General features: G+C 39.2%; 1 protein-coding gene across 1 annotated transcript; it reads right to left on the reverse strand.

The window, feature by feature from the left end:
* Positions 1 to 688: 688 nt before the first annotated feature.
* Positions 689 to 2,514, reverse strand: LOC131997852 (uncharacterized; the record flags this gene model as incomplete). The annotated part of the gene is made up of 2 exons (XM_059369683.1): positions 689 to 999; positions 1,084 to 2,514. Coding segments are annotated over 2 exons (1,584 nt in total), but the record flags the coding sequence as incomplete, so codon positions are not given.
* Between the last annotated feature and the right edge of the window lie 12,846 nt (positions 2,515 to 15,360).

Raw genomic sequence — 15,360 nt, forward strand, 5'->3', positions numbered from 1 at the left:
GTTGTCTTCCCTGGTGGTGGTGGTAAAAAATTTGTTTCCCTAAAAAAAAAATAAGAAATTTAACCCTTCCACCAAAAAGTTCATAAACCCAACAACAATTTGTTAATAAGATATATTTTCAAAATAATGTATCCCAAAGCATTGTTTAAACGTGACTTTGACTTCTTTTACTTTGTGGCCCCTACAACTGCCAACATCAAAAAATTGCTTCTCCTGGCGCGAAACCATAAAAGTAATAACATTTTTTAATATACCATTGATTGATTGTGGTTTTAGCACTCCCTAGGGATTAAACATAGGTTTCTTAAACCAAGCAAACACCCAAAAAAATGTAATCTATCTAATCGATGTTTGATAAACACCTCCCTCAATCAACCAATGTGCACCCATCCACCCCCCAGTGAAAAAGTCATTAAATGGAATAACTCAACTTTTTAGGAAATACCTTCCTTCGGCGATATGTTGGCTGTTGCGACCACATCGATGTCAAAGTCGATTTTCGATGTCTCTCATCCCTTTCAATGTTTAGATGTCGATTTGGGATCGTAAATTGAACGCGAGATAAGGATGGTGGAACCTCCGTGGTTAAAAAAAAAAAAAAAATAACTCTTTGCAATTTGAAGTCTGAACAAAGAATAATTTTTATTTTCATTTTAAATCTTAAAGAAAACTAAGTTACAATATAATAAATGATGATTAAAGTAAAAGCTAGATTTCTTGGAATTATACAATAAAAGTTACAAAACAATTTCTTATTAATTAGTTGGTGTTCTTATTGCTAACAATGATATTGGTTATATGAGACAAATATATTTATTGGTTATTCAGCGTTAATTATGACCTAAATCAATAGGTTAACGTTCTCGGTGGTTTTGGTGGAGATAATAAGGTGGGTGTCGTAACTGGTTTTGGTGGAGACAATAAGGTGGGTGTCGTAACTCCTCCCCCCTTAAGATAGAGCGACGGCCACAATGAAGATGTTGTGGTCGGAGTGATAGGCTGTGGAGGTGGAAAGTGGTGTTTGTACGTATTTTTTCGTTTAATGACAATGGTGAGTATGGTAATGACTACTATTGTGCATACTAATGTTGTTGTTGTTGTGACTGAGTGAACTGTTGTAGTGGTTATTTCCAGGTTGCTAATTCTGTTGTTGGTTAGAAAGTTGAAATCCTCGAGTTTTTGAAGACTAAGTATTTCGATTGTGGAGTTTACGGAAATGTTGCTGTTTGGTAACGGGGGTATGTGGAGTTGATCCCAATATGCATCGGTATCATCGTGGTATGTTATACCATTTATTGAGACGTCACAGTTCTGGAAACGCACAAGGGCTGTGTCTTTTACTGTGAGAGTTTTGATACTGCAAGTAGAATTTATTAGTGTCTCTGGTGAGTGAATAAAAAGTATTAGGTTTTGTTCCACTTGTGTGATCGATTCCCTTTTTCCAACGTCACTAATTGGGCAATTTGCTTCTTTATTGTTTATTAAGTTTCCAATACATAACGAGTATTTGGTTTCTTCCTGTCGGATCGGTATACCGCAATAATATGTTCCTTCGATCGATGGGCAAAGTGTTTTGTGATGGTGTGTGGAATTTTCATTAAACAATATATATGGTTCTGTTATTATTAACTTAGTTATGTTTATTGGTAAAGGAATTATGTGGTATAGAAAATAGTCTTCTTCAGAGACATTCGGTACAAGAATATTAAAAATGATATTTGTTTCATTGTAGTAGGCTTGCATGCCTAGCATTTCATAAATATTTTCGATAGATCTGACTTCAATATTTTTTTGTTTTAATTTGACTTCTATGTTTTCGAGTTCTTCCGGGCTGAGGAGGAATCTTGAAATTATATTTAGTTTTGACAGAACTACTGCCTCAGCTATGTTTGTTAAGTGGTGTGTTAGAAGGTCGATGTTGTAGTTTATCTGGTTGAGGTATTGTGTTTGTAATAGTATGTCCTCTTCCTGTTTTATTTTGTTAGTTGTGCTCAACATGTATCTTTCTATTGTGTGCTGTTCGTTATTTATGTGGGATGTTATGTTATTGAATCTTTCAATCATTTTAAAGTTGATTGAATGTTCGTGTGAAAGTGTATATGTAACGTTGTTTAGGTTTGAGTAAATGTTTTCTATCTGTTGATTTATTGTTCTAGCGTCTTGGTCATCCATGTTACCCGTTATGAATTTAATCACGGAACCTAGTCCATTTATTAGCCCTCTTCTCTGTCTTTTAATTGGGTATAATGCTAAAAACTTGGTCTTTAATTCTGCAAGTTTTAGCTTAGTTATTCTTACGATGTTAGGTTCAAATATATGTTTCTCGAAAAGGTCAAGATTGTATTCTATAACGTCAATGTTTGTTTTGTAGTTTTCAAGATTAATGATGTGAATAAAGCTGTTGAGATTTGTGACGAATCTTGCGGGGCCTAAACGCAGTGGTAAAATGCTTTGGTGTGTTGGCAAGTTGTGTACCTCGATTATTTGTGCCTGAATTGAAGGAATTCTAAAAGTGAAAGATTAGTGTTAGTTTGTGTGAGGAGAGCGTGAGGGTAGTTCTGGTCAATGTTCTATCCCTAGTATATATTCATATTAATTTACTGAATTATTGTTTATTTGTTTATTTATGTACTAAACATGTAGTAATAGTATAGGACATTTCTTTTTCTTTTTGCAAAGGCTATAATAATTCTTGATACAATTAAAATTTTAGTTTTTACTTATTTATTTATTTATTTATTTATTTATTTATTTTTTTTTTTTTTTTTTTTTTATTTTTTATGTTGTTTCCTTAATCTACATTTATGTAATTTCTTTTGCCCTTTAGTAAGAATGGTAAATTTGCCATCTTTTTCAACTGTTTGCTTTGAATATCTAGGCGTCAATTTGTTTCTTCTTGATTCTTTCCTGAAAACGATTTGGCCATCAGTGACGTCTTCAGGATCCTCTCTAGAATCATTCAGGTTTTCGATTCTTGTCTTTGTTGTGTCTCGGACATGTTTTTGAATTTCGGGGTATAGTTCGTCAAGGAAAGTATTTAGTTTCGTTAAATAGTCATGTTCGTTTGAAAAATTTAATGTCTTCATGAATTTGTATGGTCGTCCAAAAAATAACTCGTAGGGTGTGTGTTTGGTCGTGGAATGAATAGCGTTATTGTACGTTATCAATGTTTCAGACAGTATTTCCTCGTGTTCTGTTGAGAATCCCTTTTCCTTTCTCTTAGATAGTATTAGTCTGTATATTTCAGTAAGTGTGGAGTGTAACCTTTCTACAGGTGAATTACTGCTAGTCTGTTGGAAAGATGTAAAGTGTAATTCTATTTGGAATTGTCTGCAGAAATCTTTGAAGATGTTTGCAACGAATTCGGAGCCTTGGTCACAGACAACCATTTTGGGTATACCAAAGGAACTAATAAAATTCTTGAATGCTTTAAGAACCGTAATACTATTCCTGCAACTAAGTGCGTATCCGCAAGCAAATTTGGAACATTTGTCTATGACAGTCAGTATTTGATTATTGTTAATACTGTAGAGATCGATATGAAGTATTTCCAGGGGTTTTAATGGTGTTTCTGGAACTAAAAATTTCAGTTTTGGGGGATTCCTATCATATTTAAAGGTCTTACACTTCTCGCAATGGTTCAGTGTTTTGGTGATCTTATCTTTCATATTTAAGAAATAATATTTCCTCTTAAGGTGAGACAATGTCTCATTTATGCCTCTATGATTCGATCGTTCGTGGTAGTCGCGAATTATTTCCTCTTGTTTCTCCTCAGTCATTATGTCCTCAAGAATTTCGGTACACCTAATGAGACGGAATGTCTTAGCTTGTGAAAAATATTTGGAATAAGTCAACTGTACTATTGCAAAGATTTCATCATTCGTGTAAATAGCCGTCTGCTTATTGGGGGGAAAGTATTCCTTAAATATGTCTAGCATGATTCCTTCGTTGAACTGCTCTCTACGCAAAATTCTCCTCTGTCTATTCCTAAAAATGTTCTCTATGGTCATGGGTGACCCTGTGCGATCCCTTTCGAAAATCACCTGTAGGTTGAATTCATTTAAAGGTCTCTCTGAAATGGGAATACCGTCATTCAAATTTTCGTCCGCGCTATGAATTGTGCTTGTGTTGTTGAAAAGTTCTTGTCTATTTTCTTCCAATGGTTCATTTATCTTTACTCGACTAAGAGCATCAGCGTTCGTGTTAAGCTTCCCTTTTTTATAGACAATCTCATAGTCGTATTCCTCCAATTTTAGTCGCCATCTAATCAATTTGGAGTTTGGTTCTTTCAGGTTCATTACCCAGGTGAGGGGTCTGTGATCTGTAAAAATTTTGAACTTTCTTCCAAAAAGGTACGGGCGGAAATACTTCACTGCCCAAACTATTGCCAGTAATTCCCTTTCTATTGTCGAATAATTGCATTCGCTCTGTGAGAGGGTGCGGCTCGCGAAACAAATTGGCTTGTCTCTACCTATATTACCCTGTGACAAAACAGCTCCCAATGCAATATTGCTAGCGTCTGTTGTGAGAATGAAGGGTTTAGTAAAGTCGGGATGCTGAAGGATGGGATCGTTCATCAGTAAATTTTTACATGTCTCAAATGCCTCGCTATACTTCTGGTCTATCTGGATGGTTGCTCCCTTTTTCAGGCATTGGGTGAGTGGTTTAGTGAGTTTGGCCAAATCTTTAATAAATTTGCGATAGTAACCCACGAGTCCAAGGAATGCCTTAATTTCCGTACGTGTCTTAGGTAATGGAAAATTTTTTATGGCATCGATCTTCGCCGGATTGGGTTTTATACCTTCAGAATTTATAATGTGCCCCAGGAAGGAGATCTCCTTTCTAAGAAACTCACATTTATCCATTTGGATCTTAAAATTGGCTTCCCTAAGTCTTCTGAATACCTGCGTTATACCCTCCAGGTGTTCTTGTAGTGAAGTGGAATATATGATTATATCATCTAGGTATACAAGGCATACCTTCCCTATGAGATCTTTTAGGATATTGTCCATTACCCGTTGGAAAGTGCTTGGGGCATTTTTTAGCCCGAAAGGCATTCTAGTAAACTCATAGTGCCCATTTTCCACGGTAAATGCCGTTTTCTGAATATGTCTAGGGTCCATCTCAATCTGGTGGAAACCGCTAGCTAGATCAAGGGTGGTGAAGTACATGCATCTGCCCAGTTTATCCAATATCTCATTTATATTTGGTATTGGATATCTGTCAGATATAGTCTTGTCGTTGACTTTTCTATAGTCTATCACCAATCTCCATTTCCTATTACCATGGATGTCTATCTTCTTAGGGACTATCCAGATTGGAGAGCTCCAGGGTGAGTAGCTATGTTGAATAATCCCTTGTTCTAACATCTTATTTATCTGAGTCTGAATCTCCTGCTTGTGCACGTATGGGTATCTGTACGACTTCGTGTATATGGGGATATCATCACTAGTGACTATCTTGTGTCTTATTTTACTTGTAAACGAAAGTGGCTCCCCTTCCCTATAAATAAGGTCACTGTATTCTGTACATACTTTTAAGAGTTTCTTTCGTTCTTCGCTATTAAGGTGACTTGTTCTCAATAAGTCGTTCAGGTGAGGTCCGGAAGGATGATCGAGTTCGTCCTCGCCATCATTACTAATTGCCAAGTTGAAATTATTCAGTTCTATAAAGTCGGTCTCGTCATACCGTCTCGCCACCAATGGGGCGTCTAACATAAATATCTGGTCTCCGTCAGATAAGTTTGTTATTTCGATAGAGCTGTACCCGTTCTCGACATTGTACAGACCAGAGCTAACGAAAAGCTTTGGTGCTAATTCAATGGGATTAATGTAGACAGTGCCATTCTGCTCATTGATAGGCAATTTTATCAGGGTTTTAGATTTAGCTTGAATTTCTTTAATTTCGGTAGATTGATTTGTCTTGAAACTGATATTGTTGACAGCGTTTCCGGTAATTAAGGTTCTATTCGCAAGGTCAATTTTGGCTTTGAGTAAAAGAAGTGCATCCATGCCCAAAAGTCCGTCGAAGAAATTATGAAATCTAAAAATGAGGAATTTAAGGGATCCTGTTTGGTTGAACTCTGGAAATATTGGCAGGTCTACCTGTTTATCTATTTGGTAACTTTTAAAGACAGTAGTAATAGTTACGGGGTCGCACTGAATTTGTTCCTTTGGCGAGACATATTCGGGGTTTATAAAAGAAGAGGATGCTCCCGTGTCTAGGAGAAATTTCAAAGGTTTGCCGCAGGGTAGAAGGATGGAAACGTATGGTAAGGTCGACGGGTGTTTAGTTGGATTTATGTAACCAATTGGCTGTTGGAGGCTGATCTGAAAAAATTTCCAGCGTCCTCAATATTGGTTGGCTCGTTATTATTGTGCCCGTTGTTGATAAATTCCTGCCGTCGGTGTAAGTTTTGATTTTCTACGAAATTGTTTGGGTCGTTGTCTAGGTACTTATCTAGCTGCCGATAATTGTTGGATGTGGTTGTCTCATGGAAATTCAGATTTGGATTAAATCTAGTCTGTTGGCTAGGACTCGCTTTTATTCTTGGTATGTCGTGGTTCAAATGCCTGGGCTCATAAGGTTGGTATCTCGAGCTGTTTGGAAGATACTGATTCCTGTTTCTATTAAAATGGACCTGAGGGGTGAAATTTCGGTCGAACTGGTTTGATTGGGGTCGCTTGTCCACTGGAGGCAAGTGTCTAGTATTCCCGTAATCCTGATTTCGTTGCCAATTCTGATTGCGATTCCTGTTCTGTTGAAAACGGTTCTCATACGGTCTGTACTGTGTATGGTATCCGACCCTATTTGTCTGTGGTGCCCTCTGGTATGATATATTCTGCTCCTTGACACAACAAGATAATGCCTCAGCCAGTGAACGCGGTTGCATCGCTCTTACCCTAGATCCAAGTGGTTCATTTAGGCCACTAAGGAAAGAGTTTAAACACATCTCGGAATAGAGGGATTTCTTTGCGTTTATTACTCCAGGGTCTTTTTCATGAATAAGTATGTTATTACAAAGAGAAGATTGAATTTCTATAATCTCTCTGTAGAATGGCTCGATAGCCTTATTATACTGCCTGACATTGTGTAAGTCTCTTATTAGGGATGTCTCAGTCCGTTTGTCTGAGTAGTGAAGTATGAGGTTATTCTTTATGTCATCCCAAATGAGTGGAGTTCCGTACATATTGAGGACCTCATTGGCCTGTCCCTCAATTTTGTTTCGTATGGCCCTTAGTAAAATCTGGCCATACGGAGTGTTGTCCGTGCCACGTATATATAATAGGATCTCCTCAACGTTATTGAGGAATTCGTACAGGAGTTTTTGGTTTCCGTCGAATTTAGGCAAATCCTTAATCGCGTCGGGGATTCTCAGTGAGTTGAAAATCTCGACCTGATTGGTTGCCGGGCCTTGAGTTGGTTGCGTCGATTGATTCATTTGATCTAAAATGGAACACGAGCTACCTTCAAAAGTGGTCAAATCACCTCCGTCAATAGTACTGTTAGAATTTGTGAGGGTCTGGTTACTTTTGTCAATACCTTCGTCCGGATCCTCTGCGAGGGATTCACTGTCTCTTCCGGCGATGGAGGTTAGGCTAGTAAATTTTCTCAATTTATAAGGGATAAATCGAAGTTTCTGTTTCTGATTCTTTTTGTCGGGCATAAGTACCGATATTTCTTGATTTCACAGTTTGTTCGCTTATATATATTCGAGAGAGAGGGGAAAAAACTTATATTTTGTCTATCTCTTCTTCTATCTAATAGAAGAAATTTGTGGACTATTGAGTAGTGGGTGCCACTATACAGATATTCCTTCTGTACTCCTGTCGAATAAGCCAATGATGATCATTCAAGGTCTATGACAAGGATCGACTTTCACTTCTCGGTCTGACCACACAAATTCTTCTTTTTCTTTTTTTTTTTTTTGTTTTGTCGATATACCTTCGACACTGTTCTAAAGGTTGGTACAGAAAAAAAAAATTAACCTTCAAATTGCGTTTAAAAGGTAAAGATGTTTCTTTAGAGTTTTTCACAACTATTCCGATTTTTTTTTTTTTTTTTTTTTTTTTTTTTTTTTTTTTGATATTATATTTTTCTTAATTTACTTAAAATAATCTTAGTTCCATTTTTATTTATTTTTTTTTTTTTTTTTTTTTATTATTTTCTTTTCCACACACACACAAACACTTACATAAGCCCGATCAGGAAGTTAGTGATGCTCGTTCTCCTTGTTGATTTCGTCATGTTGTGATTTGTTGTGTCCTCCTAGGTTCCAGTGGATAAAGGGTTGATACCCACTATCTCGTTGTTGGCTTGATGTGTGTTTTCGTGTTTCCTCCAAGGGACAACGAGATTGTCCACTGAACTGCCGACTGCGCCAGATAAGGATGGTGGAACCTCCGTGGTTAAAAAAAAAAAAAAAATAACTCTTTGCAATTTGAAGTCTGAACAAAGAATAATTTTTATTTTCATTTTAAATCTTAAAGAAAACTAAGTTACAATATAATAAATGATGATTAAAGTAAAAGCTAGATTTCTTGGAATTATACAATAAAAGTTACAAAACAATTTCTTATTAATTAGTTGGTGTTCTTATTGCTAACAATGATATTGGTTATATGAGACAAATATATTTATTGGTTATTCAGCGTTAATTATGACCTAAATCAATAGGTTAACGTTCTCGGTGGTTTTGGTGGAGATAATAAGGTGGGTGTCGTAACTGGTTTTGGTGGAGACAATAAGGTGGGTGTCGTAACTCGCGCGTACAAATTACATTCTAAATAATTTATTGAATAAGGTCGCAAAACATAATTGACAATGTTTTATAGGCCAAGCGTAGAGGAAGTAGAAACATTTTTATGACCACAAGCTCGCAAATCCTAGCCTTGTCCATTGCCAACATGACTTACCAACCACCATCAACATCACTTGTATGCCATGCTGTCAAAAAATATATCCGCTGTCAAACTCAAAATAGAAACATTCAAAGGAAATTTTTGGTTGGCATATCGGAAAGTATTGCAGGGACGGAGGGGGGCATTCTGTGTGAGGCCTTTAAAGGGCAGTTGGATGGACATGAATAGATCGAAGTGGAAAATTGGAGTCAAAACCCAATCAAAGGGTCAAGAGTCGGCGTCAATTTGTTTCATTTCATATGGGGAAAAAACCATTGACGCTAGCGTCAGAGGCCAGCGATATGAGAGGGCCATATGAAATGCTTGTACAACAAGTTGACGCTGACTCTTGACGCTTTGATTGGGTTTAGACTTTGAAGCCTTACGTATCTTTATTTATTGGTGCCCTAATGACCTAAACAGAATGAGCGCGTTGAGAAGCGTCGCGTTGACAAAAGCAACTCTGCAAACAAATGTCAACAAATCCATTCGCAAACGTTAAACAATTTTTTTACTTTGGCGTTTAAAAACACTACTTACGTGTGGCAGAACAGAATAATGCTCGCTTTCAAGCATCAAATTTGAATATTTTTTAACTTTTCGCGTTGCTTTTTTGGGATTTGTACGTAGCTCAAAAGCAAAGTCAACGCGCTCATTCTGTCTCGGCCTTAACGGTCTGAGAGTGTAAGAGGTAGAGCTGGCAAAATACCGATGTCACTATGGATAATATCGATTTTTTGTCTGAACATCGATTGATATTTTTTTTTCGATAAAATCGGCGAAGTTACTTTTTTTACAAAATTTAACAAAACTAGGCGATCCGGAAGTTTATCGATATTAGAGGGCGCAATTTTCATCCTATTCGGCTAAAATTTTTTACCATGATTTCTATCAGTACTTCAAACTGCCTTTATTAAGGTTTTATTCGGTCTGTGCATTGATATTAAATCGATATCCTGATTTTTGCTTCTCGTTTTTGTTGAAATATTGGTAATGGGAAACTAACGATAGTATCGATACTATCGATATTTATTATTAGAAATATCGAATGTTGCGATTATTGATATTTTGCCAGCTCTAGTAAGAGGGAGATTAACTAACTTCGACTCTATGTACGACCGATGAGCAACTGCCAGATCGGATTAAGGCAGACGGTTGTAAGGGCGATGGAAGCAAGGGCGACTCCTATAGGGAGTTTATATTCGCGACAAAGCTTGTGCTGAGGAATAGTAAGAAGGTGATCAGTATAGTTACAGAAAACATAGGACTATGCATCTTCGATAGTATCACGATTGCATTGGAACTCTTCAATAGCGTCGCTAAAGGAAGGGTAAGAATTAAGGATCATAAAGTCTACTATCTTCAACCCACATGAATCCTTTACCCTTCCCAATTTTTATCTGCTGAATAGTACTGCTGCTCGGAATGCATATAGCTATAGTCTTAGTATCATCTTCTAGGCAATCTATGTGGCCAGAGGCAGTGGCAGCAGGGAGTTACGGTAGGTCTATAGGGAGTTACGGTAGGTCTATAAGAAAGAATTGACAACGGACTTTATTAGGTTGATAGAGGAGTTGTCGAGTGTCAAAGACACTTCGAGCCTTGGGAAATTTATGATAAAGAATGCCACGTTTACGCGCAATTTGCAAAGGCCACATGGGGATTGAACCGAATCGCCCCACGATACATTGACTCATTTGTTGGAGACATACTTTCCTGAATGCGGTCCTGCGGGTCTGGATGAAAGGGTACCAAAGGCGGTAAAGACGATGGCTTAGACGCCTTGTTAGAGGATTTGGTGTACCATTAGAATGTTCATTGCGCATAGGACATATTTGGACCCATTAAGTCTCCCTGTCCAGATAGTATCTATCCTAACATATTACAGGTGGGCTTTGACTACCTGGCCGGCAGGTACGTCGGATTAAATCAGGTACTCGTATTAGCCCTTATGGAGGGAGGAGTTTTAGATTGGTATTTACACCGAAGATGGGTAAGCTGCAATGGAGTGCAGCCAAGGATTTAAGGCCGATTAGTCCCTCTTACTTATTCGTTAAGAATTTAGAGAGAATTCTAGACTTTCACATAAGGGACAGGCTAGGAGGAGATTGCTTTTCAGGTGACAACACGGGGAAGGTCTGTTGATACTGCTTTTCATAGTGTCAAGCATCATCTGGAGCGAACTCTTGAGTTTAAGGACTTCGCGTTGGCGGCGTTTCTGGATATTGAAGGGGCTTTTCATAATGTTCATCCGTCTGCCATAGAGGCGGCTCTGGGGAATGCGGGTGTAGAAGATGGTATTGGGGGGTGGATAATAAGTATGCGTATGCATAGGCAGAGTACGGTCAGTGTTGGAGCCATTTCGGTGAAGGTGAATGCGACCAGGGGCGTTCCACCGAGTGGGATTACTTCTCCATTGAAGACTCTAGGGGTCAAGGTATGCGCTTACGCTGGAAGACTTAGTTAGTGTTCACAAGGAACTATCCAGGACGACTAATTTACTTGAGGTTATTCTGGATACTGAGTTAAATTGGGGCTTGAATAGGGAGGCTAGGATAAGGAAGACTGTCGCAGCTCTCATTCCAGAGCCTCGTTGGGAATAGATGGGGTCTGCAGTCTGGATTAATGTACTGGCTGTACTCAGCGGTGGTACGACCGGCTCTGACCGGCTATGGATGCCACGTCTGATGGCTTAGTACGCTGCATATTGGTGGGATCTGGATAGGGTGAATAGGGTGGCTTCGAGATTTGCAAGTGGGGCTATGAATACTATTACGACCAGGTCCTGGGCACTGTTAAGGCCAGGGAACTATTAAGACTGTCACAACTTGATAACCTTCGGAGGTTGGCGCCCAGGCACACAGGTTTACTCGACGGGGTTATGGTTGACATGCATAAGCTGACGAGAGTGGATATTGTGGACAGCGGGCTGCCTGTGCTACCACCTACCTTGGCAGAGTGGCAGAAAGGGCGGGTCAGGCTTGGCGATTTCAAAATCTTTACAGATGAATCCAAGATAGATAGTGGAACCGGTGTTGGAATCCACTGCGTGGAATCCGTCTCTCACCGGATCATGGCTGCGGAGTTAGTGTTGTAAAGGAACATCGACCGGTCAGATATTTGCATATTTAGCGATAGTCAGGCGGCACTAAAGGCACTTAACGGTGCAAGCACTGTATCGATGTCGTCACTCTCTGGAGGAACTACTCGAGCATCATAGGGTGGCCCTGTGTTGGGTCCCTGGTCTCAAGGATATGAAAGGTAACGGGAAGGTGGATTTGCTCGCAAGAGAGGTTGCAAATCTATCCACGTTCTCGATGACATACCCGCCTCTCACACACATATTTATTCCGAACTCCGGCTGCTTGATAGGGAAAAGTGGTTCAGACATCTTAGCAAGTAGGCATAACTATGAAACTCTGCTAGTTTAATTATGACAACTTAAGATCGTCCTTTACGCATTGCTTTTTCTCCTTGGAGTCTTTCCGAGCCGTAGTTCTCTTACCTCTCATTCTGTTTCGCGGGTAGTTTTGTGCATCCTCCCTGTTCATACCGAAGCCCCTATAGGTCGGGCTGGATAGCTAAACGTCCCTATCACTCCGGGGTCACCAAAATATGCATAACTTCTGCTACACTTGGAAAGGGCGGAAGGAAAAGAAGCGTCTCGGTTTAAAACTAAAACTATATGTACAAATAAACTGACCTATACGGTCATACGCAGAGGTCAGCATGTCCGCCTATGACGCTGAACGCCTGGGTTCGAATCCTGGCGAGATCATCAGAAAAAATTTTCAGCGGTGGTTTTTCCCTCCTAATGCTTTCAACATTTGTGAGGTACTATGCCATGTAAAACTTCTCTCCAAAGTGGTGTCGCACTTCGGCATGCCGTTCGGATTTGGCTATAAAAAGGAGGCCCCTTATCATGGAACTTAAACTTGAATTCGACTGCACTCATTGATATGTGAGAAGTTTGCCCCTGTTCCTTGGTAGAATGTTCATGGGCAAAATTTGCAATTTGCATACGGTCACATACGCAGCGATATGCCTATTTAAAGATACACTTAAAGACGACCCCAAACTAACACAGCTGAATTTTAAAATATACCTTAAGATTCAGTCATTTCTTCTAATGTACACACACCGTGCGCCCAAACATCACCAAACCCCACATGTGGTAACTCATAAGACTAAACTATTTCAGAACTAAATTCAGCTGGGCATATCGCCAAACTTGTTATCTCCTAGGAATTGATAAGAACTACATTGCGTATGTGATACAGTTCCTACGAAACTGTTTAGGCTCGATGCTCTTCCCTTCTATCAGCTTTGCCCTTCTAGTTTTTCTTCCCGACTCGGCTGTATTTTAGTTTCTGCCCATAGTTTCCAACGATATCCAGGAAATCCTCTGCCCCCAAAAATCAGTTTTGGACGTTCATGCTAATATTCTTCTGTCGAACAATGGCCTGTCTCATCTTTCTGAGAGCATTTTTGCACTTTCCTAGAGTTTCGGAGAACCTCTAAAGCTTCTAGAACCTTTCCTAGAGCTTCGGAGAACCTTAGGAGCTGCGCTTTCTCTCCTTATCTGTCAGCTTTGCTCTTCTAGGTTTTTTTCCCGACTCGGCTGTATTTCCCATTTCCCATATTTGCCCATAGTTTCCGACGATATGGAGGAGTTCCTTTGTCCCAGAAAATCGGGTTTTGACGTCCATTTAATATTCTTCTGTCGAACAATGGCCTGTCTCATCTTTCTGAGAGCCTTTTTGCACTTTCCTAGAGCTTCGGAGAACCTCTAGAGTTTCGAAGTTCTAGAACTTTTCCTAGAGCTTGGGAAAACCTTCGGAGTTGCGCTGGCAGGGCAGCTTCGAAGCTCTAGAACCTTTCCTAGAGCTTGGGAAAACCTTCGGAGTTGCGCTGGCAGGGCAGATAATCTGTGTTGTCCGAAGCAGGGTAGTGGGTATGCTTTCTTGCGCAGTAATATCCAGAGTGGCCACCGAGGATTAAGGTGCATCGCTGCAATTGAATCCCAACTTGAAGGCGTTTTCTGTGTCTGAGAATGTAGACACCCTTCATATTAAAAAATTCATCTAAATTGAATTTTCTTAAAAATTTTCTAAAATCTAAAGTATTCGTATTCAAATCCAATCTATCTTCATATTCATTCTCCTAAAGGCCTTATGGTTCTTGATTTCCTTTACCCACCCCTGAGTTGTCTAGGCATTCACCAACACACACCCACATGTGGTTATATGAGTATTTTGGTTGGCGTTTTACGATTATTCTCCTTAACCGAAAAAATCCCAAGGGATTAGCAAGGATATTTGCGAAGGACTTAAGTTTACGACTCTAACGCGTGTTACTTGAGGTGCCATTTGTAGCCACAAAACATGGATCACTCCAATTCACAAAGCGCTGACGATGATACTGATGCTGACGCTATCGCCCTATCCATCTGCAATGCCTAAATCTACGATGACAAAGTCAAAAGGATGGGGGGGGAGACGGTTGTAGAAAGCCCCAACAAGTCCATATGAGTCTTATGAATTCTATTAACCAATAACACCACAAACTTGTACACCTCTTACCAACTCCACACCTCCTTTTTCAGCCTTTACTTCACTTGCTTACTCTCGCAATAGATATCAACCACAATAAAACACATTGGGAAAACATTGAAAATTGTGCCAGTTTTTAACCTTTGAAACATTTTTTATGGCCACATGTTTATTTATGGCATTGTAAAATAAAAAATCTATTGGTATAAATGGCCATTTCACTTGTTGTCATTGCTGCAGCACCACCATGAGGTAGAAGAAAGGGCTAAATGATGGGCAACGTTTTTATTTCTGCAGCAGACAATGGTAATGGTGGAAGAGTAAAGTTTTATGATCCATAACCGAGTAGCTTATCTTAAATGATAAAAAGGTAGAAGGGGGTTTGAGAGGGTCTAGAAGTCCTTGGTGGTTTCATGGACCAGGGGAAGTCCATTGGTTTCAATAGTAATATTGAGTTGCCCAAAAAGTAATTGCGGATTTTTTAAAAGAAAGTAAATGCATTTTTAATAAAACTTAAAATGAACTTTAATCAAATATACTTTTTTTCCAAAGCAAGCTAAAAGTAACAGCTGATAACTGACAGAAGGAAGAATGCAATTACAAAGTCACAAGCTGTGAAAAAAATTGTCAACGCCGACTATATGAAAAATCCGCAATTACTTTTTGGGCAACCCAATATTTGCAGGACACTTGCATTGGCAGGACACTTGCAATGAACCCGGTAGGAGATAGATGGAATAATGCACTAAATGTGGAATAATGAAGGAGTGCAGTTCCCACACCCCCACTTTAGTGTTGCATAGGCTCCCTCAATGAAAATGCTCCGATGGATCACTTGCCGGGCCAGCAGAATGTAAGGGAACCACATAGCGAATATGAATAGGATATTACAACTCAACATTGAGTTG

The sequence above is a fragment of the Stomoxys calcitrans genome, chromosome 5, assembly GCF_963082655.1.
Source record: "Stomoxys calcitrans chromosome 5, idStoCalc2.1, whole genome shotgun sequence".
Taxonomy (NCBI): domain Eukaryota; kingdom Metazoa; phylum Arthropoda; class Insecta; order Diptera; family Muscidae; genus Stomoxys; species Stomoxys calcitrans.